Genomic DNA, 25,498 nt, shown 5'->3' on the forward strand with positions numbered 1-25,498 from the left:
GTAGCAACATTTGTAGCAAAAAAATGAATTAATCCAAACAGAAAGTAAATGGGAGAAATTAACATTTATTAAGTGCCTATAAAAGAGGCACTACATTAAATAATTTACAAATATATACCCATTTGATCCTCATGACAACTCAATGGTCATTTTACAATAGAAGAAACTGAGGCAGACAGAGGTTAAGTTACTTACAATATCTGAAAATAGTATATGGCTGAGATCAAATTTGAACTCAAGTTTTCTTGACTCTAGACCATCACTGTTCCAACTACCTGCTGCCACATGTGAATCTATTCACACAAGTATTATAGCAGTGATACTTGTATCATTTGTTTCCAGAAATCATCTCCTTCCATTTTCACATTATAAAGATTTATTGGTTTTATATGCACACATATGTATATTCATATATATATATATATATATATATGCAGATACACAATTCCTATATACTTATTCTTATATATGCATATGTGTCCATTATGAAAATATCAAAACACCTGGATGTTCAGCTGAACTGACACTTTGACCTCTATATTTTATTGACTCCATTTATGGCCTCATACTTGAGATTATTATGATTTTATTATGAATTGTTGTTCTTGATTTTATTCTCTCCCTTATTCAAGTAATTCTTCACATAGCTTACAAAATACTTAGATCCAGGCAAGTCTAAGTTGTCTGTATTATAAACACTGAATTTCTCAGCCTTTTGTTTAAGGTCCTTACAATCAGACTGTGTAACTTTTCAGACATTTATTTCATATCACTCTTTCATTGTACATTCAATCCAAATTTGAATACTAAATATTCCCTGAAATGATCTTTAACCTCTTTTATCTGTGTATTTACACAGACAATTACCTATAATTAAATTCCTGACTATTTTTAATATTTATAGGTCCAGTTGTTATTATTTTCTCCCATTTTAAAATATTTTTCTTTTACTTACCTGTGAACACAAAAATATAATCTTGAAGTTAGGAATTACTTATTTTTGTCTTTGTATCCAAAGGACCCAATACAGTATCTGTATTTGGAATGACTCTAATAAATATTTGCTGAATTTATTAATTTAAAATTAAATCCTATCTTTATTAAATTTTATATCTAAAAAATCTCAGCCTTATATTTGCCCCAATGCTAGTCTGTTTGAATAGTATCTGTCTCAGCTAGTTTTTTTTGCCATCTATACATTTTATGAACAAATAGTTGCAACTTTTATCCAAGTTTTTTAATAAATGTCAACAAAAAGGTGTAAGTACAGGGGCAGCTAGATGGTGCAGTGTATAGAGCACCAGCCCTGGAGTCAGGAGTACCTGAGTTCAAATCCAGCCTCAGACACTCAATAATTACCTAGCTGTGTGGCCTTGGGCAAGCCACTTAACCCCATTGCCTTGCAAAAATCTAAAAAAAAAAGATGCAAGTACAGATCCTTATGTGAGTTCACTCAGGATTTCCTTCAAAATGATATCAACCCATTAATGATTTTTTTCTGACTGCTAACCAGTTCTAAATCCATATAATATTATTATCATAATACCAGACTCTCTATTGTCCAAAAGAATAATGCTAGAAACTTCTTTTAAATGCTTTGCAAGAACTTATGTAAATATGATCCCATATTTCCTCACAACAACTCTGTAACATGCTCATAAAAGTCATCAGTTATATTGGTTACTGAAACTTGATGCTCTTTCATTTTATTCTTACAACCCTTTATTTTCCTTCCTTCCTTCCTTCCTTCCTTCCTTCCTTCCTTCCTTCCTTCCTTCCTTCCTTCCTTCCTTCTTTCCTTCCTTCTGTCTTTTGTTTGTTATTTTCTAATGAGGAAAGTAAAGTTTAAAGAAGATGTTTCCTTTTCAAAGTGATCTATATGGGTAATTGATCCCAGTTCTCCTGATAGAACTCCAGGTTCAGTGTTTTTTCTTCTGTGCCAAGATAACGTCTTTGTGCAGGCTAATGAAATTTTATTTATTTATTTATTTATTTATTTATTTATTTATTTGGCAAGGCAAATGGGGTTAAGTGGCTTGCCCAAGGCCACACAGCTAGGTAATTAAGTATCTGAGGTCAGTTTTGAACTCAGGTACTCCTGACTCCAGGGCCGGTGCTTTATCCACTGTGCCACCTAGCTGCCCCTAGTCTAATAAACTTTTAATTCCTCAATAAGCACTGTCAAAAACAGAAAGAATATGGTACTTATAAAAAATTAACCAGAACTAGAAGAATTTAGCTACTTTATTTAATTGTTCTAGTAGCTACTGCTACTATCAGAGTGATGACAACTACCACTTCTTATTTTAAGATGGAATATTCTAACCTTCTTTAAAATTCCACATGAAAGTCCTTATAAGAATGCAGTGCAGGGATTTGTTCATTTATGAGAGTTACAGTCTAATTAAATTATCTTATAGCTAACCTACTACCTTTAACATCTGTTCAGAACTATTGCAAAGATGCATGTACACATTGAGAATGTTAATTTGTTTTACCTCAAAAATGCCAATTACTTTTTTTTTCAATTTTGGAAATGAAGAATATAGCTCAATAATGGATTTGGGAATATTTAGGAAGATGCAACAGGAACTCCAGGTGACTTTCCTGGAAGGTTCTATTGGTTCATCTACAGAATTAGTTCATCATCAAGCTTTCAAAATTGTTTTAAGAAAGCAATATTTTGGAGAGGAGTGGACCATATCTTGACAAATATAATTGTTTTTTCTTTTCATATTTACTCTTTCTCCTGGTGGATAAAGTAAACTTTAGTATTGAAATAGAAATAAAAGTTCAAGAAAAGATTTGCCTGTGAGCTGTCATATCAAAGGCCACTTGAGCCCCCTGGCTATAGCTCAACAAATCTGGTCAGATTCCAATAAGTTTCTTGTAAGGGGTCCTGCCCCCTTATTCTCTTTGAAACTCTTCCTAAATAGCAATTCATGACTAAAAGGGCAGAGAAAGTTATAATGTTCATTATACTTCATATAGAGAGCTCTAAAAATATAAAAGAAAATGTAAGACAAAAATTATATAACAGCTTAGAGATAGTTTCCTCATCTGTATAAGTGAGGTTGAAATAGACAATCTTTAACATCCTTTCAGATGTTAAAATTCTATATGTGTGGAAGTGTTTTTCTAAGCTATCTCCCAGGAATGCTTTAGTTGTCATCAGGAATAGTTTCTTTTTTATCAAAATTTTGTGAGAATTAATAAAAAAGCATGGATTTCATTTAGTTAAATTCTTTTAGAAAAACAAATGAAAAATTTAACTATTGATAATAATTTTCTTACTGCTCCTACTTCCTCAGAAGTTCCTGCTTGTTACACTAATATGCTCTAAGATAAAGGAATATCAAATGTTGTCATCAGATTTCAATATTTAAATGGAAAAGTATCCAACACCAAAAAAATTTGTGAAAGTAAATATGGCAATATCACTTAACACCTAACTAAACCAAGTTATTTGTATTAGTCCTTCAAAATGATGATTACCACCAAAACTTCAATCTAAGAGTTAGGAAGAAAAGAATAGGGAAAGACAGTTAAATGACTTGTTATAATGTCTACAGTATTTGAAGAGATTTTAAAAAAAGTCTCTTGGAGAGAAAATTTTAAAATTTAATTTCTAATAAATGAACTAGAAACTCCTGCCAAGTATGGAATTTAGATTTAGATTTCAGAGCTTTAGAGTTCAGAATATAGTCATGCAAAAGATCTTGGGAATATTTGTTATGTAATATTTATCAGCTAAAAACTGAATACATTTGCATTTTTGTTGAAAATATTGTCACAAATGAACAATTATCACAAAATATTTGTGTGAAATGATGCTTACCTAGTTTGGGACATGATTTTGGTTTAAACTCTTCACATGTGGTACATTTAGCATTCCTATAATCTTTGTGTGAATAGCAAGGATATGCAGTCAAATCACAATTTATTTCCAAGGATGACATGAACAAGTGAACAGCTCTTTGATGATCACATTTAATAAATGAAGATCCTGAATAGGGAAAAAAAGAGTGAAATGAATATTTAGTTAAAATAAAATGTTACTTTTGACTTTTATATTTATAAATAATTGAATTTTGGCTATGATTGAGATTGTACTATTTTGAATAATATAAGAAATGCCATTTAAAAAGAAAACCATCTGCAAAATGTAATATTTACAATTAGTACTGGAAAAATTCATATGGCCGAGTGCTGACAGACACATTCAAGCTTTTTACAATTTGAAACAATACTATCAGAGTTATATATCCATTATGCTTGAGTTCATTTACACATGAGTATTTATGTAGGCTTTTATAATTGAATTAGCAACTTAATTTTAATATCTATGTAATTGTTTCTAGGAATAAATGTGTTTGGAATGGAAAAACAGGAACATGTCTCAATAATTCTTTCCCACATCCAAAATCAGGCTTTATCACAGGCATATTTGCATTCATAGTTCATGATAATATGGTAATCTAATGAAACCATGATGGCTTGTTTTTCCCTCTGTCCCCCCATCTTAGTCATAGTAATCAGCTGTTATCTGTTTTTTCAGTATCAGAGATTTAGAAATTGAGTGGACCTCAGAAGTCATGTAATTCTAAAAGTCCGATTTTACAAATGATGAAATGAAAGCTTAGAAAGGCTTTTCTTAGGTCATATATCTGAGTATAAATACTAAAGGAAGGATTTGAACTCATAGACTCTAAGCCTTCCACTCTTTCACATGTATCACACTGGATCTGAAGTATAGTAACAATGTAATAAGGAATACACTTTGATAATGAGAATAATGAGAATGAACCCACATATGAATAGGACAAATCAGTTACTGTGTTTGGGACATTTTCATTCAATTCAACAAGCATTTAATGTGCAATGTTTAATACTTTTATGCTGGTTAATTATGAATAAAAATGAATTTTCATTAACAGTATGATGATTATACTGGTTATATCTTAATAATAAACTTATTGGTTTATTCTGATTTTTTGCAAGACAATGGGTTAAGTGACTTTTCCAAGGTCACATAGGTAGGTATTTATTAAGAGTCTGAGGTCATATTTGAACTCAGGTCCTGCTGAGCACTAACCAGGGCTGGTGCTCAATCTACTGTGCCACCTAGCTGCCCCTCATTCTGATATTAAACTTATTAGATCAATAAATGTTTATCAAGTACTTACTAAGTATTTATTTGGTATTTATTAAGTGTCTATAGAGCACTATGCTATTTGTGTGGGATCAAATCAAATATAATACCATTTTGAAGATTCTTACAAACTACTTCTAATAGGTCATTTATCATATTATTAACTACATTGAAACAACTACTGTAGTCCAGAATCCTAAGTAAAACAAAGCCTATCTTGGACCTTAGGCAAAATAAATAAAAGTAATATTTATTATGAAAGAATTACATATGATATTGTTACTTACCATTGATCTATAGTGAAGACCACTAAGAGACCATTTCAGTGAATGCAGAAGTCAGAAAGGAAAGCAAAGAAATGAAGACACTTGTCATACGGCCTTTTCAAGGAGTTTAGATTAAAAAGACAGAAAAGATAAAGGCTGACAATTTGCAAGTAAAGAATTCTTGAGAATGGGGAAAAAGCATATTTGTAGGTCAATAAACAAAGATGGAAAATAAGTGATAGGGAATAAGAGTAATAAGTAATAAGAGTAAATAAGAGTAGGGAGAGAAAAGGGATTGCTGGAGCAGGTAAATAGAGAGATTAGCTTTGGTAAAGCATAAAGCCCCCTCATTATGCAAGACGGGTAAAGGAGGAGGCAGTGAGAGAAGACATGTGTGATATGAAATGAGGAAGAGAAAAGGATCTCATAGCAAATGCTTTAAATATTTTCCGTAAAATATGAGGCAAAATTTTCAGATCAGAAGGTAGGGTAGGAGAAAGCCACAAAAAATTTGAAGAGGGATGAAAAGTTTACAAAAAACCACTAGGGAGATCAAAACACTTAGTCTGAAGATGAGGAAGCACAAGCTCCTGCATCTAAAGACTCCAAGAAAAACAGAAATTGAGATCAGGCTATGATAGAGCTCAAAAAAGACTTGGAAAATCAAATGAGGGAGTTAGAAGTAAACTGGGAAAGGAAAGGAGAGAGATGCAGGAAAAACATGAAAATGAAGTCAGAAGCCTAGTCAAGGAAATCCAAAAAAAATGCTGAAGAAAATAGCATGCTAAAAACCAGCTTAGGTCAAATGGATAAAACAGTTCAAAAAGTTATTGAGGAGAAGAATGCTTTAAAAAGCAAAATTGGCCAGATGGAAAAAAGAGATAAGAAAACTCTTTGAGGAGAACAAATCCTTCAGACAAAGAATGGAACTCATGGAGATTGATGAATTTACGAGAAACCAGGATTCATTACTTCAAAACCAAAAAAATGAAAAATTAGAAGAAAATGTGAAACATTTCATTGAAAAAACAACTGATATGGAAAACAGATTTAGGAAAGATAATTTAAAAATTATTGGAATACCTGAAAGTCATGATCAGGAAAAGAGCCTTGACATCATTTTCAAAGAATTACTACAGAAAAATTGCCCTGATATTCTAGAAGCAGAGGGCAAATTAGAAATGGAGAGAATCTACCGATGGCCCTGAGAAAGAGATCCCCCAAAAAACAACCCCTAGGAATATTATAGCCAAATTCCAGAACTCCCAAGTCAAAGAGAAAATATTACAAGCAGCCAGAAGGACACAGTTCAAATATTGTGGAGCTGCAGTCAGGATCACACAGGACTTAGCAGCAACTATATTGGAAGCTCATAGGGCTTGGAATATAATATACCAGAAGGCAAAAGAGCTTAGAATGAAACTGAGAATCAACTACCCAGCAAGGCTTAATGTCCTCTTCCAGGGAAAAAGATGGATTTTCAATGAACCAGGGGAATTTCAAATGTTCCTGTTGGAATGGCCAGAGCTGAACAGAAGGTTTGATCTTCAGATACAGGACTCAGGTGAAGCATGGAGATTGAAGGAGAGGGGGAAAATATGAGGGACTTGATGATGAATTGCATGTATTCCTGCATAGAAAAATGACACTGATAATACTCATATGAACCTTCTCAGTTAACAGAGCAGGTAGGGAGCTTTTATAGTTGAAGCACAAGAGAAATCTGAATTTGAAGATAAAATATGGTGCAAAAATGGAGTCAATAGAAAAAAGGGAAATGTGATGGGAGAAAGCAAAAGGAGAGGGGGAATAGGCCAAGATATCTCATATAATAAGTTTTTTCTTTATTACAATGAGCTATTGCAATGATATGGAAGGGGGGGAAGGCAAGGGGGAATGAGGGAATCTTTACTCTCATCAGAAGTGGCTAGGAGAGGAAACAGCATATATACTCAATGGGGTATAGACATCCAGAGTAAGAAGAAAAGGGGGGGACAGGGGGAAGGGGGGGATGTGAATGATGGAGGAGAGGATGGACCATGGGGGAGAGTGGTCAGATATAACACATTTTCCTTTTTACTTCTAGCAAGGGGCTGGGATTGGATGGCCTCTCCAGGACCATAGGGCCAGGTGGATGCTGGGCCTAAGGGGTGGTAGGGGGACTCGGGGCCTCTTGGCCCCAGGACCAGGGATCTGTTTGCTGTGCCACTCAGCTATCCTACAGCAGAGTCAGAGTGAAAGGAGAAAGAAAATATAGTACATGGTAGTGGAGAAATATGAAAGGAGGGAGTTGCGATCAGCAATGGCAATGGTGGAAAAATAAGGAAGTAACTTTTGTGATAGACTTACCATAAAGAATGTGATCCACCCGCGACAGAGTTGTTGGTTTTGGAACAAAGACTGAAGCACATTTTTTATTATTATTATTATTTGGGGGGGTGCAGGGCAAATAGCACAAAAACAATTATGGAAAACAATTATGTCAGTTAATGCGATTTCAAAATTCTGGAATGTAGAGGTATTGCATTTGTGAGCACTGTTAAGAGAAGGATATGAGCATCTTTCTTTGTATCTGATGTGGAATAGAACAGTTGTTCATGGGAAATGAGTGGGTTGAGGAACTGAGTAGTTAGGAATTTTTGAGATAAAATCAATATGTATGCTTATGTCCCCTTAGCATAAGGAGCAGGAATTGGGCAAGTTAAAAAAAAAAACAACTGTGAGCCAGTTGATACCAAATTCAGTGAAGAAGGCTGGGGAGTGATCTGAAAGTTGGCAGAAAACCACTATTGGGATTTTGTTAGAGTGGTAGATATGAAGAGCATGACCCTCAAAGGAGAGGTTACTGAGTAACAGATTTTGGGAGAGAATTTGAAAATGGAAATGGGGAGCAAAAATATTCTAAGTATCCCACCTTTCTTAGTGAGCCAAGGAAAATGAGTGAAGTTACAGCTAGTACTATAAAGAAAGCCAGTAACAGAGAATCTGTGAGATCAGGGTCAAGTCACATTTCATTAGCCACTGAAGGAGCTCAGAATTGGAAGTAAGAGATTTAAGATGAAACAGTTTGATACCTTTGAAGCAAATATATCACAGGAGACATTGAAAGGTCTTGGTAATGTTTGGTTGAAATTTTTGGCTGAGAGGTTTAAGGGGGATGAAATTAAGGAATTTGGTAGAGAATCAGGAATAAGATTTTAATAATGAAATACAGGGGTTCAGAATGCCTGGGATGTGTAGGGTATAACAGGTGTGAGAATGTTTATTATTAAGTAGTCCATCAGAATGGAGACAAATATAGCATGAGATGGAAGGTGATTGATCCCATTTTACTACCAACATACCCAATTGCTATAGATCAAATATATTCACCAAAAATTTGGGCAAAATGACATCCTCTAGTGTGAGCTAGTGACTTCTTATATTTTAAAATCCCACTTCTAATTTAAATTTAAATATAAAATTACTTTTCTTGGAGGAAAATAACAGTGATTTACCTGAAAATATTGATTTTGGGCAGCCAGGTTGTGTTTTTCCTCCATTTGGATAAAAATCTATATATGTCCCAAGGGTTGTTTGATTCCAAGAGCTAAAGAAAATGCACTGTCACAAAATTTAAAGAAAAATAGACATACCACATGCAGAAAAAAATTAATAAGTTTAAAGCTATCAAAGAGATGTTACAAAATAAAAAATAAAGACCCTATATTCTACCTTCAATTGAATAAAAATGAGTACTTTTGGCATTAATAAGTAAATATTACTCAAATCCTAATGACTTTGTCTTTTTCTCAGGGACTCAGAGTTCACGGAATCACAGGAATAGCTTATACTACTTACATAGTTGGGACTTTTAACTCTTTTTGAAGAGATTCAGTAAGGGAAAGCCCTTTCTGCCTGTGAATTCAGTTGAAGCCTAAAATCTGTCTCTCTGAAACCTCCACCCATTGTTTCTAATTCTGCCTCTTAGTTAGAAGTTTAATAATTCCTCTTCTACAAGACAGCCCTTTGAATACAGAAAGATAATTCTTTTTGCCTCTAAGTCTTTTCTTCAGACTAATACCTTGTTTTATTAATTGATATCTGTATGGAATGATTGTTATAACTTTCACTGTCTTTAATCATCCTTTTCTGGGGACTAACAAGGCTTTTCCTAAAACATGATATCTATAGAATTGAATAAAATATTCAGATGTGGACTGAGCAAGTTAAGAATATAAAAATTTTATAAGCTCCCTTGCTGAATAATTGTCACACACATTTTTCAGTCCTAATTAAAATTACTACTTCAAGTTAAAACATCATGATGTTATAAAATAAGCATATTTAATTTATATAGAATCACAGAACTATGTTCACTCAATCCATTCAAGGTATATGTATCCCACCCTCTACTTGCTTGCATTTTCCTAGTTTCTTCTTTTGCTTCCACTTTTATAGGAAAAGCAAAAACCATATAATTTCCAATTACCATTGCTATCAGAATGGATAATGTCAACAAATTGTGCATCAGTAATATCCAGTCTCTTATTTGGTGGTTTCCCAGAAAAAAATGGACCTGCAGGATCAAGACCTGAAATAGAAAAATAAAATTTTCATTATAGCAATCAATTTTCATTGCAGAGCAAATTAAAACATATAACTGAAATATTTGTTATTGCTTCTTAAAGTGGAGAGTTTTTCAGGGAGCTTTTTCTAAACAGTAGTGAAGGTCCACAACTCATCTATAACTTATAAATTTGGAATGTTGTCTGATATACTGAGAGGATTAATGATTTACTTCAGGTTTCACAATTAGTAGATGTCAGAAACAAGACCTGAACTCAAATCATTGTTATTTTAAAGTGATCTTTTTTATCTATTAACACAAATTATGCTATTATGGATATATAGTAATATTTTTATTTGAATGATATTTACTAAGAAATTGCTCCAAAGGAAAAGTAATACATTAATAACTTAATTCTTTAATCAATATTGATATCAATTCTCTTAGTATTTCATGCTTCAGCTTATAATGTATAGTTGGTTGGAACAATGCTGAATTTTTAATTTTGAAGGGTTTATTTTTTTCTGTATAATTTATTATTTTTTAAAAGAATTTATTTATTTTGAGTTTTACAATTTTTCCCCATTCTTCCTTCCTTCCTCCCCCCCCCCACAGAAGGCACTTTGCCACTCTTTACATTGTTTCCATGGTATACATTGATCCAAATTGAATGTGATGAGAGAGAAATCATATCCTAAAGAAAGAAACATGTGTAGTCATGTAAAACATTTACCCAATTGTAATTTTGTGAAAGAAAAATAGACAAAATAATCCTCAAGAAAAATAGAGTAAAAGTTTTAATATGTATTCAGACACTATTATTTTTTCCACTGGGAATGGATAGTATTTTTCATTTTAAATCTTCAGAATTGTCTTGGATCAGTGTATCGCTAAGTCGTTCACAGCTGATCATCTTACAATATTGTTGCTCCTTTGTATAAAGCACATTTTATTTTGCTTCAACCCATTGGAAGTCTTTCCATATTTTTTCTGGGAGTTTCCTGCTCATAAATTCTTACAACAGGATAATATTCCATCATAACCACAGACCACAATTTGTTCAGCCATTTCCCAATTGATGGGTTTTCTGTCAATTTTCCATTCTTTGTCACAAGAAAAAGAGTAGTAATATTTTGATATATTTAGGTCATTTTCCTCTTTGTTTTTTTATCTTTTATGGAATTTCAATTTATTGATAGAATTCCTAGGTCAAGGAGTATGCATGGTTTTATAACCTTTTGAATCTAGTTTCAAATTTTTCTGCAGAATAATAATCTACCGTTTGAAAAGTCGCCAGCTCCTGAGATAAGGACTTACTGTTTGACAAAAACTGCAGGGAAATCCAAAAAATAGTATGCAAAAAGTAGGCATAGAGCTACATCTCACACCTATACCAAAATAAAGTTGAAATGGGTACATGATTTTAGACCTAAAGTGTAATAGCATAAGACATTTAGAAGTGCAAGGAATCCTTTATATGTCATATCAGTGGAGAGGAGAAGAGCTTTTGACTAAATAATTACTAGAGAACATTATGAAATGCAAAATGGACAATTTTGAATAAATTAAATTGAAAAATTTTTGCACAAACAAAACCAAGATTAGAGTGAAAGCTGATGTTTCTGACAAAATTCTCATTTCTCAAATATGTAAAGAAATGAGTCAAATTTATAAGAATACTATTCATTTTCCAATTGATAAATGGTCAAAGTATATGAACAGTTTTCAGATGAAGAAAAAAGCTATCTAAAGTTATATGTTATATATATAGTTATATATATATATAGTTATATCTCTAAATCACTATTAGAGAGATGTAAATTAAAATAACTCTGAGGTACCACCTCTCACCCATCAGATCAGTTAATTGGACAGAAAAAGGAAACGATAATTATTGGAAGGGATGTGGGAAAATGGAAATTTAATGCACTGTTGTTGGAGCTGTGAACTGATCCAACCATTTTGGAGGACAACTGGAGCTATCCCCAAATGGCTACAAAAATTTATCTACCCTTAGGTCCAAGAATACCATTACTAGGTTTATATTCCAAAAAATTCAAAAAGATGAGGAAAAGACCCAGCACATGTACAATAATATTTATAGCAGTTCTTTCTGTTGGTGGCAAAGATTGAAGGCATATCCATCAATTGAAGAATGACTGAATAAGTTGTGGTATATGAATATATAGGAATGTTATTTTTCTATTAGAAATAATGAGCAGATAGATTTCTGGAAAGTTATATGAACTGATGCTGAATAAAGTGGGCAGATTCAAGAGAACACTGTACATAGTAACAGCATCAGTATGTGATTATTTATGATAGAATTAGCTCTTCTCAGTAATAAAATGCTCAAAGACAGTTCTAAAAGATTTGTGATAGAAAATGCCATTCACATTCCTGGAAAGAATTATAGGGTTGGAATGCATATCAAAGCATACTATTTTCATTTATATTTGTTTTTTTTTTCTTTCTTGTGATTTGAACTTTGCTGTGGTTCTTTCACAGCATGACCAACATAAAAATATGTATGATGTGAATGTGCATGTATAATCTAATTAGATTACTTGTTATCTTAGGAAGGGGAAAGGAAGGATGTGAGGGAGAAAACTTTACAAAAATGAATATTGAAAACTATCTTTACATATAATTGGAAAATAATTAAATCATAAAAATGTTTTGTTTCTGGCTAAGCTGCCCCAAATTACCTTTTCTTCTATCACCTCTCCCCCTTCTTTTATTCCGTTTCCATTCTATTTTCCTGAAAGATGAGGTAGATTTCTATATCCAAAGAAGGGTATATGCGATTCCCACTCTGAACCAATTCTGATGGGATTACAATTTACTCAGCTCTTCTTCAGCTACCCCTCTTCCTCAACTTAAAAATTTTTTCTTGCCTCTTTTATGTGAGATAATTTACCCCATTCTACTTCTCCATTTTCCTTTCTCCCACTTCATTCCTCTCTCACTCCTTAATTTCATTTTTAAAATTTCATCCCTTCATATTCAATTTACAACTGTTACCTTTGTCTTTATATAATCCTTCTGTTTAAACAATGAGAAAGTTCTTATGAGTTACCAGTTATCTTCCCATGTATGGATGTAAAAGTTTAACTTTAGTAAATCTCTTATGATTTTTCTTTCCTGTTTATCTTTTTAAACTTCTATTGAGTCTTGCATTTAAAGATCAAATCTTCTATTCAGTTCTGGTCTTTTCTCTTTTTTTATTTAAATGTTATTTTATTTTATTTTTTCCAATCACATGCAAAGGTAGTTTTTGACATTCATCTTGTTCTAAGGTTTTGAGTTCTGCATTTTTTATCTCCCTCCTTCCCTCCCCCTTTTCCATAATGATGAGTAATCTGATAATGGTTATACATGTACAGTCATGTTTAACATATTTCCATATTAGTTAGTTTGTAAAGAAGAATCAAAACTAAAAGGAAAAAATCATGGGAAAGAAAACATAAAGCAAGTTTTAATATGTGAGAATATACTTTCATCTGATTCATATGCCACATTTTTTCCTCTGGTTATGGCTAGTATTTCCAATTACAAGTGTTTTAGAATTTTACTTATCACTGAACTGCTGAAAAGAGCTGAGTCTAGTAGAGTTGATCATCACATAATGTTGCTGTTATTATGTACAATGATCTCCTGGTTCTGTTCACTTCACTCAGCATTAATATAAGTCTTTCCAGGTCTTTCTGAAGTTCTTTCACTAAAGATTTCTTACAGAACAATAATATTTAATCATATTCACATATCACAATTCATTTATCCATTTCCCCAGTTTATGGATACCCTTTCTATTTCCAATTCTTTGTCACTACAAAAAGAGCTGTTATAAATATTTTTGTTACATGTGAGTCTTTCCCCCTTAGTAGTGCATCATGGGTATGCAATTTTATTGGCCTTTGGGTTTAGTTCCAAATTGCTGTCCAAAATGGTTGGATCAGTTCACAATTCCACCAGTTTTCCCATATCCTGTCCAACATTGATCATTTTCTGTTTTTGTCATTTAAACCAATCTGGTATATGTGATGTGGTACCTCAGAGTTGTTTTAAGTTGCATTTCTCGAATCTTTTCATCAGAAAAGTTTGAAAGTCAGATTATGTTTAATTTTGCTGGGTAGGTGATTCTAGGTTGTGATACAAGCTCTTGCTCTCTAGAATATCATTTTCCAAGTCCTCTAAACTTTAATGTAGAAGCAGCTAAATCTCATGTTATCATGACTGTGGCTTCATGATACTTAAATTGTTTTATTCTGGATGCTTGCAATATTTTCTCCTTGATCTGGGAGTTCTGGAATTTGACTTTAATATTCCTAACAGTTTTGATTTTGTGATCTCTTTCAGGAGGTGATTGGTGGATTCTTTCGATTTCTATTTTACCTTTGGGGTTTTAGAATATCCAAACAATTATCCTGAATAATTTCTTCTTTTTTCTTTTTTTAGTTTTTTACAAGGCAAATGGGGCCAAGTGGCTTGCCCAAGGCCACACAGCTAGGTAATTATTAAGTGTCTGAGGCCAGATTTGAAGTCAGGGACTCCTGACTCCAGGGCTATCCACTGTGCCACCTAGCTGCCCCCTGAATAATTTCTTGAAAGATAATATCTAAGTTCTTTTTTTGATTATGACTTTCAAGTAGTCCTATAATTTTTAAATTATCTCTTCTGGACCTATTTTTCAGGTCAATTATTTTTCCAGTGGTACATTTTACATTGTCCTTTATCTTTTTTTTCATTCCTTTGATTTTGTTTCATTGTTTTTTTGATTTTTCATAAAGTCATTAGCATCCATTAGCTCAATTATAATTTTTAAGGAATTTTTCCTCCAGGTGATTTTGGTGTCTTCTTTTCTAATTTTCCTTTATAAGAAGTTTTTTTCCCTTCAGTGATTTTTGTGCATCTTTTTCCAGATGTACAATTCTGCTACATAAGGCATTCTTTTCTTCATTTCTTTTTTTTATATCTCTTGGTTTGCTGGGTATATGTTGACAAAGTCTGTGCTTGGCTACATTCCTCTCTCACCTTGGTGCAACAGACATTTCCTGCTGACCTTCTAAGTTATCTTTGGCTGGAAAATTGTTTCATTGCATCTTTTTTGTGAGTTCTACTTTTCTAGAATTTATCTGGAGTCTTTACTTAAAGTTATTTGAAAGGATTTGGGAGAAAGCTCAGGTGAGTCATTGCCTTTACTTCATCATCTTGGCTCTACTTCTCATGTCTGTGTTTCTTTCATTAAAGAAGTAAAAGGAGAACATACAGGAATAATGCCTGCTTTATACTATTAATCTGTTCTTGGGTCACTATGCCAGGTTTACCCTTTGTTGATTGACAAGATTTTAATAGCTTACATTTATATAGTACTAAGGCTTTCTACTTCTAGTGAATGTGACCTAGCTTTTGCTCTACTGATGCTGTTATGAACTATGGTAATCTTCAAATTATGATTAAACATCATAGATGGATTTTTGTTGGGTCTGATATCCTAATGATGCTTTAGGCAACTAACTAACAATCTGAGTCTGACTAACAGTCTAACTTCTAGTCAAATTGTTATTGTTAGAGCAGAATTTCCACACCAATGAAATAGCACATCTTTGCTGTAACATAATATTATCAAACTCAATCAAGTTTTGGATCCTCTACATATTCAAATAATATACTAATGAGTATGAATAACTTCTTTATATTTTCTTAATTCCATTCTAATAATTTTTGCATCTGGGAAGAATGTATTTATTTAAAAGGTCTAAGTGGTATTTTTATATTTTAAATAGTAACAGCTTTAACATTTATACATGGAGCTTTACAATTATATCACTGCCTCTTCTATATATATATATATGTATATATATATATATATATACATATATATATATTAGGTTTTTTGCAAGGCAAATGGAGTTAAGTGGCTTGCCCAAGGCCACACAGCTAGGTCATTATTAAGTGTCTGAGGCTGGATTTGAACCCGGGTACTCCTGACTCCAGGGCTGGTTGCCTCTTCTATTTTTGATGTCACTATATTTGCTTGAAGAGCTAACTCTGCAAATAGAAAATAAGCATAATTGAACCTTGGATAATATTTAATTTATAATTCAAATTGAATGATTTATGGGGAAATGGTTGAAGCATTAGATTGTTTTAATTGTACAAATGAAACCTCTTACCTGTAATTCTTCCTAGTTGACCATTAAACATTTGTCCAACAAATCCACTTATATGAGCCCCTAGACTCATTCCTATAAAATGAAAAGAGTCAAGAGAAGCTCCAAATCTCTGAAATTAAAGCAAGAAACATTGTTATAGTTCTTATAAATAATGATTGTGAAATAAACATTGTGGTTGACTAAATATCTCAAGTTCCACTTGGGTACAAATGCTATGCTAAATTGTAGGCAAAAAAAAGATATTAGGATAGGAGCCAAAATGGTGGAGTAGAGTTTTCCAATTGACCTCTACCACATTTTCCTCAAAAGTACTTTAGAATACTATGTCAAATCAAATTCTAGAGCAGTATAAGCAATAAAAGACCAAACAGACTTTTTTTCCATCCATGACAATTTAGAGGTATAAAAGAAGTTTACAACACTTGGATGTGTGCTAACCTGGAGTACATGTGTGAGCAATATTAACGGTGGGCCTTAGAAGCAGCTACAATAGCACAGGTAGAAACTTCAGGAGTTGTTGTGTCAGAAAGGGCAAGTAGATTGGGTGACTGGTCAGAAAGAGTTTACAGGAATTCCTGTACTATTATTGTATATAGGACAGGCAATGGCAATGCCATAGCCAATCATTTAGTTTCAAGTTACATTTCCAGATCAGAGAAAAGTTCTTGAAGTCACAATGGAATGAGGGTTCTAATCTCAGGGCAGAGATAATTGCTAGAATTTACATTTGCTAAGGAGTGAAGGTTCATCATAGGTAAGGAGTAGCATACAGACCAGTGCATCAGAGACTACACTACATCCCCAATTACACCCCTTTGAAAGCACTGAAAACCTGAGATCCCCAGGACTAGTTGTGAAGACAAAACCAAAAGAAATAAATAAACTCTAAATAAACTCTAATTCTTTGAATAGTACCTCCTCCCAGGTGAACTTAAAAGAAAATTCAAGACCAAGTAATAGACTGGAAAAACGTGGAAAGAACATAAAGAGAATCTGATCTTAAAAACTATGACAGGGAAGATCAAGATACAACTGAAAAGAAGATAAAACCAAAGTCTCAAAAAATGCAGATTGGACACAAACCCAAAAGACTCCTGGAAGAGCTAAAGATAGTGACAAAAAGGGCAAAAATGTGAGGTATAGACTCTGAGCTAACTCAGTTTATAATTAGTAATGCATATAACTGTTAACAGAGCAAGTCAGAATGACCTTAGTAAAACCAGCAACCCTAGTGAGAAGGAAGGGACCCTCTTCAATGATGCACAAAGGAAAGAATCTTTAAAGCATAGAAAATACAATTGGTTATATTAAGAAAGGTGGATTGGCATTAAGCTGAAACTAATACCTCTATGACAATTAAGGAATATAATCTTATGGGACTTATATGCACCGTGTAATCTTTACTAGGGAATCAAATTATAAGACTTGCTGTTTCCTTGGAAGAGAAAAATTCTAAATGGCACAAGTTCGGGCAAGGACAGATGACATATCTTTTGGGGATGGTACCAAGTTAAGTTGCAGGTTTTAAATATAACAAACAGATGTCTTGGAAATATTCTAGGGACTACTGGTACAAGGGAAAAAAAACTTTTCATTATAACTTTAATTCAGAGAGAAAACTCTGTTATAGAAATCAAAACAGTTGAAAATTAGAGGTAATTTGAATTTTGATCTTCTCAAAAAGAAAAATTAGACAGAAATGAAAGTGATACAAGAAAATTACAAAAGAGATTATTCTTGATGAAAAGACCAAAGATGATGGGGTGGCTAGATGGCACAGTGGATAGAGCATGGACCCTGGAGTCAGGAGTACCTGAGTTCAAATCTGGCTTCAGACACTGAATAATTACCTAGTTGTGTGGCCTTGGGCAAGCCACTTAAACCCCATTGCCTTGCAAAAAAAAGACCAAAGATGAATAAAAAATTTGACGTTCAAACAAAAGATTCAAGCAAAGCATAAAAAAGTACACATGAAAGGGAAAAAATATGGGATTCAATAGAGTTAAACAATTCACATTCCTATACATTTGCATTCCAAACAACTTTTTGATTTATCATGATATTTAGAAGGAGTTTACATAGTCTGTGGGCACATGTATAAATTTATTATGTTAGGATGATTTCCAAAAAAAGTAAAGGGATGAGAAAGAGAGATGAACTGGGAAAGGTCAGAAAGGAGAGGAAGAATGGGAAAAGTTATCTTACACAAAAGAGATATAAAAGGAAGAGTTTATACAAATGGGAAATGAAGGGAGATGGAGTGGCAATGCTTCAGTTTCATTTTTCACCCAAATTTGTTGAAAGAGAGAAAGAAAACACATACACACAAGAAAGAAAACACATACACACAAGCACACATAGACACAAACACACAGACACACACACAAACACACATACACACACATACATACAAACACAGAGAAACACACACACACACACACTCAGTTGGATATAAAATTCTATCTATCTTAAAATAGACCTAATTAACCAGAATAAGCAGAAAAACTATATTTTACAAAAAATATAGTACAATGTTAATAATAAATACAGATAGAAAAAATGGCATAGCATCCAAATTCCTAAAGGAAATATTAAATGAGTTAATGAGGGAAATAGCACAACTATATTTGTGGGAACTCAGATTTCCCCTCTTAAACCTAGATAAATTTAATCATAAAATAAATAAGAAAGAAGTTAAGGAGAAGAAGATTTTTATAAAAGTGAAATATTATATCCTTCTGGAGAAAATTCAATGGAAATAGAAGAGTATACTTTTTTCTCAGCCTTGCATGACCCTTTCACCAAAAACTGACAATGCTAGGTCACAAAAATCTTACAAACAATTATAGAAAAGTAGAAATATTAAATGAACTCTTTTCTAATGATAAAACAATAAAAATATTTCCAATAAAGGAACTAAATTGTATAGATTAAAAATTAATGGGAAACTAAATAATCTAATTCTAAAGAATGAGTGGGTAAAAAATAGAAATAATTAAAAATTTCATTAAAGATAATGACACCAGGGAAGCTAGATGGATGGAGTTACCTATCCTGGAGTCAGAAAGACCTGAGTTCAAATCCAGCCCCAGACACTTAATAATTGCCTAGCTGTGTGACCTTGGGCAAGTCACTTAACCCTATTACCTTAAATTTTAAAAAAAGCATTAATGAGATAACTAAAATCTGTGGATGCAACCAAAACTCTACATAAGGGAACATTCATATCTTTAAATGCTAACATTGATTTAAAAAAGAGAAAGAACAGATCAATGAATAGGCATTTTTCAAAAGAGCAAATTAAAAAGTCCTCAATTAATACACTAAAATATCAAAATCAAGATTAACTGAAAGTTTTTCAAAAATAATGTAAGCATATAGAAATATAAATCTTCCCTCAATTTTAAATCTATGCATCTAAGAAATGCTATGAATATTTTTATAAAGATTGGTGAAGATGATAGAAAAGGATAATTACAATACTGTAGGAGATATGGAAAATAGCTACACTAATATGATGTTGGTAGAATTGCAAACTGTTAAATCATTACTTGGAACAAATGAGAACCATACCTAAAGACCTAAAAAACAGTGCACAGCCTTTTATCCAACCATACTACTACTAGGTCTATATAACAAAGAAAATGGAAAAGGATCTATCTGTACAAAAATATTCCTAGCATTTCTTTTTGTGATGGCAAACAATTAGAAATTATAGGCTGAACTAAGTATAATAATGGTTTTATGGACTACTGTTGGGCCATAAGAAATGATGAGTTTCAGAAAAACATTGGAAGACCTATATGACCTGATGCAACATGAAGTGAGCAGAACCATGGAAACATCAAAAACAGGAACAACAATGTTTATAAACAGGGCAATATTTATCTACTCCAATAAATACAGTGATCCAAGAAAATTTCAAAGGACCCATGATGACAAATATCCAACTGCAAAAAAGAGAACTAATGAAATATGTTGATTTTTACTTAATTTTCTTGCACTTTTATGCAACAAAGCTAACATAGAACTATGTTTTGCATGATTTCATATGAATAAATCATATTGCTTCCCTTCTCAATCAATGGGAAGGGGTGTCAAGGGAAGGAGAAAATTTAGAATGTAAAAATTTTAAAAATGAATGCTTAGGCTTTTGGCCAAGATGGCAGAGAGAAGACAGGCACAGTTCTAAAGTCTCCTGATCTCTTCCCCATCTATCACATGAAACAAACCTCTTAAAAGTAAGCTGAACCAGGAAACCCAGAAAGAAAAGCCAGGAGAGGAAGATCTACCTCAGGATTTGTCTCCCGCAGCAGCCTTGGCTGAATACCCGCAGGGGAGTCTGGGCTCCGAGGGAGATGCAGCCTGGGATCAGCCAGATTAACAGCTGAATTGGAACTGGGAGTCTGAGGACTTGAGAGCTGGACCTGCTGGATCAGTGGTGGGGCTGAATGAAAGGGTCTTGGGTCTGCAGGGAAGCAGAGGCGCTGGTGTTGGTTCTGTCCCCCTGGAGCTCAGGGACCAGGCTGGGGGAAGAGTTCTGGTGCAGGAGAATGGCAGACACCATCCCTAGGCTTCTCAGGTCTGAGAAACTCTGTGGGCACACCTCCATTGCACAGAGGCCTCTCCTCAAACAAAGGCAAATTACTTCTGCCTCAGGCCCAGGTGTCTGAGCAGAAGAATCAGCCCAGCTGAGGAATCACCTCAGGCCAGGGTAAAGCCCACCATTGATTGAAGGCAAAAGAATTCAATAGTTCCAACTCCTGCCTTTGGCCAAAGGGAGAAGGCCTCCCAACCAAGGTCACAGACACCCAGAGAGGGCAACTAGCACCTCCTACTGGCCAGCCAGAGAAATTGCACTCAGTAAAGCCTTCAGTGATCTCAAGCCCAGGTGAACCAGTCCCCCCCCCCCACAACTCAAGGTCTTAGCATAATGAAGAAGGGTCAGTGGAAAGGTGGATCCATAGAAAAAGTCCTGGAAGGGAAAGACCCCAACTCAGAGAGACCTGGAACCTTTGAGGAGAATACAATCTGGTCTCCAGCACAGAAAAACTTCCTTGAAGAAATAAGGAAGGCGCTTAAAAATTTGGGAGAGACAATTAATACCTTAGAAAGTACAACTGGACAAAGACAAAAGGAGAATAAATCTCTCAGATCACCAATTGGACAATTACAAAATGAGAATAATTCTCTCAGATCCTCAAATGAGCCAATGCAAAAAGAAATTAATTCTCTCAAAACCTCAATTGGTCAAATGGAAAGCTCTTTCAAAAGTAGAATTGACCAATTGGAAAAGGAGTTGCAAAAGGTTAATGAAGAAAACTCCTCCCCCCAAAAAATAATGGAGTCTACAGAAACTAATGATTCCATGAGACAGCAAGAGTCAGTTAAACAAAATCAAAAAATAGAAAAAATAGAAGCAAATGTAAAATACCTCATCAACAAAACCGCTGACCTTTAGAATAGATCGAGGAGGGGCAACCTGAAAATTATAGGACTTCCTGAAAACATTGAAGAGAAAAAAAGCCTGGACTTAATATTACAGGATCCAGTGATGGAAAACTGTCATGATATCATGGAATCGGAGGGCAAAGTAGTTATTGAAAGAGTACATCAATCCCCACCAGAAAAAGATCCTAAAATGAAAACACCAAGGAATGCTGTGGCCAAATTCCAGAACTATCAAATAAAAGAGGAAATCCTGCAAGCAGCCAGAAAGAAACAATTTAACTATCAAGGAGCCACAGTAAGGTTCATGCAGTACCTGGCTGAATCATCAGGGATCAAAGGGCCTGGAACGAGATATTTTGCAGAGCAAGGGAGCTTTGAATGCAGCCAAGAATTTACTTTCCCATAAAGCTGAGCTTTCTCTTCCAGGGAAAAAGATGGACATTTAATGAAATGGAAGAATTCCAAAAGTTCCTGATGAAAAGACCAGAGCTAAACAGAAAATTTGGATATCAAACAGGAGGTGCACGAGACACATGAAAAGGTAAAAAAAAAAGGGAAAAAATGCGATCCAGTAAGTTGACACTGGCTATATCCCAGCATGGGGAAAACGATTCTCATAAATTTTGAGAATGGTAACTAACAGAGAGAATATACCTAGTCAGAAATGAAGGACATTCATGACCTATCCATGAGACTGCTATCTAAAGAGATGCAACTGGCTTTAACCCCACTTGGGAGAAAGACTCTAATAACTCTCAGGAATTTTGACTCTATTCGATAGAATATACTGAACTAGAAGGGACAGACACTCAGAATTTTCTACGACTTAGAATGATCTAAAGAAAACACTACCTCCTTAAAAAAGGGGACAGGAAAGAGACTGGAGGAGGGAGGGGATTGAATGGGGTAAATCTCATTACATAAAGAGGTACAAAAAACCTATGGTAATAGAGGGAAAGAAAGATGAGAAACACCTGAATCTTCTTCTCATCAGACTTGGCTTAAAGTCAACCTACACATACTCAGTTAACTTATAAAACATCTAACCTTTCAAGCATTGAAAGGGGAAAAGGGGAGGGGGGATGGAGAAGGGGAAGGGGAGGGGGGAAGGGGGAATATAAGAAAAGGAAGCAAAGAGAAAAGGGAAAAATGGAAAGGGGAAAGAAAGGGGAGGGTGTGATATAGGAGGGCAAACACACTGAAGGGGGTGGTATTTAGAAACAAAATAATCGGGAAAATGGATAAAGGGGGGTAAGGGGGAAATACAAACAGAGGGAAGATAGCATGGAGGGCAATAAAGAAATAGTAATCATAACTTTAAATGTGAATGGGATGAACTCTTCCTTAAAACCTAAGCAAATAGCAGCATGGATTAAAAACCAGAATCCTACAATATGCTGCTTGCAAAAAACTCATTTGAAGCAGAGAGATACATATAGAGTAAAGGTAAAAGGTTGGAGCAAAACATATATTGCTTCAGCTGAAGTAAGAAAAGCAGGAGTAGCAATCCTTATCTCAGACAAAGCAGCAGCAAAAATAGATAGCATTAAAAGAGATAAGGAAGGAAACTTCCTAAAAGGTACCATAGACAATAAAGTCATTTCAATACTGAATATATATGCACCCAGTGGGACAGCACCAAAATTCTTAGAGGAGAAGCTGAAAGAACTACAGGAAGACATAGACAGCAAAACTCTGCTAGTGGGAGACCTCAACCTCCTGCTATCAGATCTAGATAAGTCAAATCATAAAACTAACAAGAAAGAAATTAGGGAGGTAAATAGATTGTTAGAAAAATTAGATATAGTAGACTTATGGAGGAAACTGAACAGGGATAGAATGGAATATACCTTTTTCTTGGCAGTACATGGAACTTATACAAAAATTGACCATGTACTAGGACATAAACACCTAATGATCAACTGCAGAAAGGCAGAAATAGGGAATACATCTTTCTCAGATCACAATGCAATAAAAGTCATATGCAATACTCGGCCAAGGAGATATAGACCCAGAACAAATTGGAAACTGAATATCCTCATCTTAAAAAATGAGTGGACCAAAAAACAAATTATAGAAAGAATAAACCATTTTATCCTAGATAATGATAATGATGAAACAACATATCAAAACCTATGGGATTCATTCAAAGCAACTCTCAGGGGATATATTATAGCTCTAAATGCTTTTATGAATAAATTGGAGAAAGAGAAAATCAATGAACTAAACATGCAACTAAAAAAATTAGAGAAAGAAAAAATCAAAAATCCCCACTCAAGCACCAAATTAGAAATTCTAAAAATTGAAGGAGAAATTAATAATATTGAAAGCAAAAAAATTTTGAATTAATAAATAAAACCAAAAGTTGGTATTATGAAAAAACCAATAAAATTGATAAACCTCTGGTCAATTTGATTATAAAAAAGAAAGAAGAAAACCAAATTGCTAGTATTATAAATGAAAAAAGGTGAACTTGCCACCAATGAGGAGGACATTAAAGTAATAATTCAAAATTATTTTGCCCAACTCTATGCCAATAAATTTGATAATCTAAGTGAAATGGATGAATATTTACAAAAATATAAGTTGCCCATGTTAAATGAAGAAGAGATTAAATACCTAAACAACCCTATCTCAGAAAAAGAAATGCAACAAGCCATTATTGAACTCCCTAAAAAAAAATCTCCAGGGCCAGATGGATTCACAAGTGAATTCTACCAAACATTTAAGGAACAGTTGGTTCCAATCCTATATAAACTCTTTGGAAAAATAGGGAAAGATGGAAGTCTGCCTAACTCTTTCTTTGAGACCACCATGGTACTGTTACCTAAACCAGGAAGAGTTAAAATAGAGAAAGAAAATTATAGACCTATTTCCCTGGTGAATATAGATGCAAAAATCCTCAAGAAAATATTAGCAAAATGACTATAACAAGTCATTACTAGGATAATACATTATGATCAAGTAGGATTTATTCCAGGAATGCAGGGATGGCTCAATATTAGGAAAACTGTTAGTATACTCAATTATATCAACAACAAACCTATCAGAAATCATATGATCATATCAATAGATGCTGAAAAAGATTTTGACAAAATACAGCATCCATTCCTATTAAAAACACTAGAGAGTGTAGGAATAAATGGACTGTTCCTTAAAATAATTAGCAGTATCTATCTGAAACCATCAACAAGCATTATACTCAATGGGGAGAGGCTAGAGGCATTCCCAATAAGATCAGGGGTGAAACAAGAGTGCCCATTATCACCAGTACTATTCAATATTGTATTAGAAATGTTAGCATCAGCAATTATAGAAGAAAAAGAAATTAAAGGAATTAGAATTGGGAAGGAAGAGACAAAACTCTCTCTTCACAGATGATGTGATGGTCTACCTAGAGAATCCCAAGAAATCATCTAAAAAACTACTGGAAACAATTAGCAATTTTAGCAAAGTTGCAGGTTATAAAATAAACCCTCAGAAATCCTCAACTTTTCTATATATGTTTAGCAAGAAATAGCAGGAAGAGCTAGAAAGAGAAATCCCATTCAAAGTAACCTCAGACAGTATAAAATATTTGGGAGTCTATTTGCCAAGACAGACTCAGAATCTTTTTGAAAACAATTATAAAACACTTCTCACACAAATTAAATCAGATTTAAATAACTGGGCAAATATCAACTGCTCATGGATAGGTAGAGCTAATATAATAAAAATGACAATTCTACCAGCTTAATGAAAAAAATGCAAATGAAGGTGGCTTAGCACTACCCGATCTCAAATTATATTATAAAGCATCAGTCATCAAAACTGTTTGGTATTGTCTAAGAAATAGAGTGGTGGATCAGTGGAATAGACTAGGTGTAAAAGCAGGAGAGGATTATAGTAATCTGCTGTTTGATAA

The 25,498-nt window shown here is 33.8% G+C and overlaps 1 protein-coding gene across 1 annotated transcript in view; it reads right to left on the bottom strand.

Annotated features, from left to right (window-relative positions):
* Nucleotides 1-25,498, bottom strand: part of LOC141520294 (lipase member I-like) — a 71,753-nt gene that overhangs the window by 23,287 nt on the left and 22,968 nt on the right. The window contains 5 exon segments of the mRNA XM_074232050.1: nt 3,839-4,006; nt 8,916-8,976; nt 8,979-9,007; nt 9,890-9,991; nt 16,144-16,252. Coding sequence (XP_074088151.1) covers nt 3,839-4,006; nt 8,916-8,976; nt 8,979-9,007; nt 9,890-9,991; nt 16,144-16,252 — 469 coding nt within the window.

This window comes from Macrotis lagotis, chromosome 1, assembly GCF_037893015.1.
Source record: "Macrotis lagotis isolate mMagLag1 chromosome 1, bilby.v1.9.chrom.fasta, whole genome shotgun sequence".
Classification (NCBI taxonomy): Eukaryota; Metazoa; Chordata; class Mammalia; order Peramelemorphia; family Peramelidae; genus Macrotis; species Macrotis lagotis.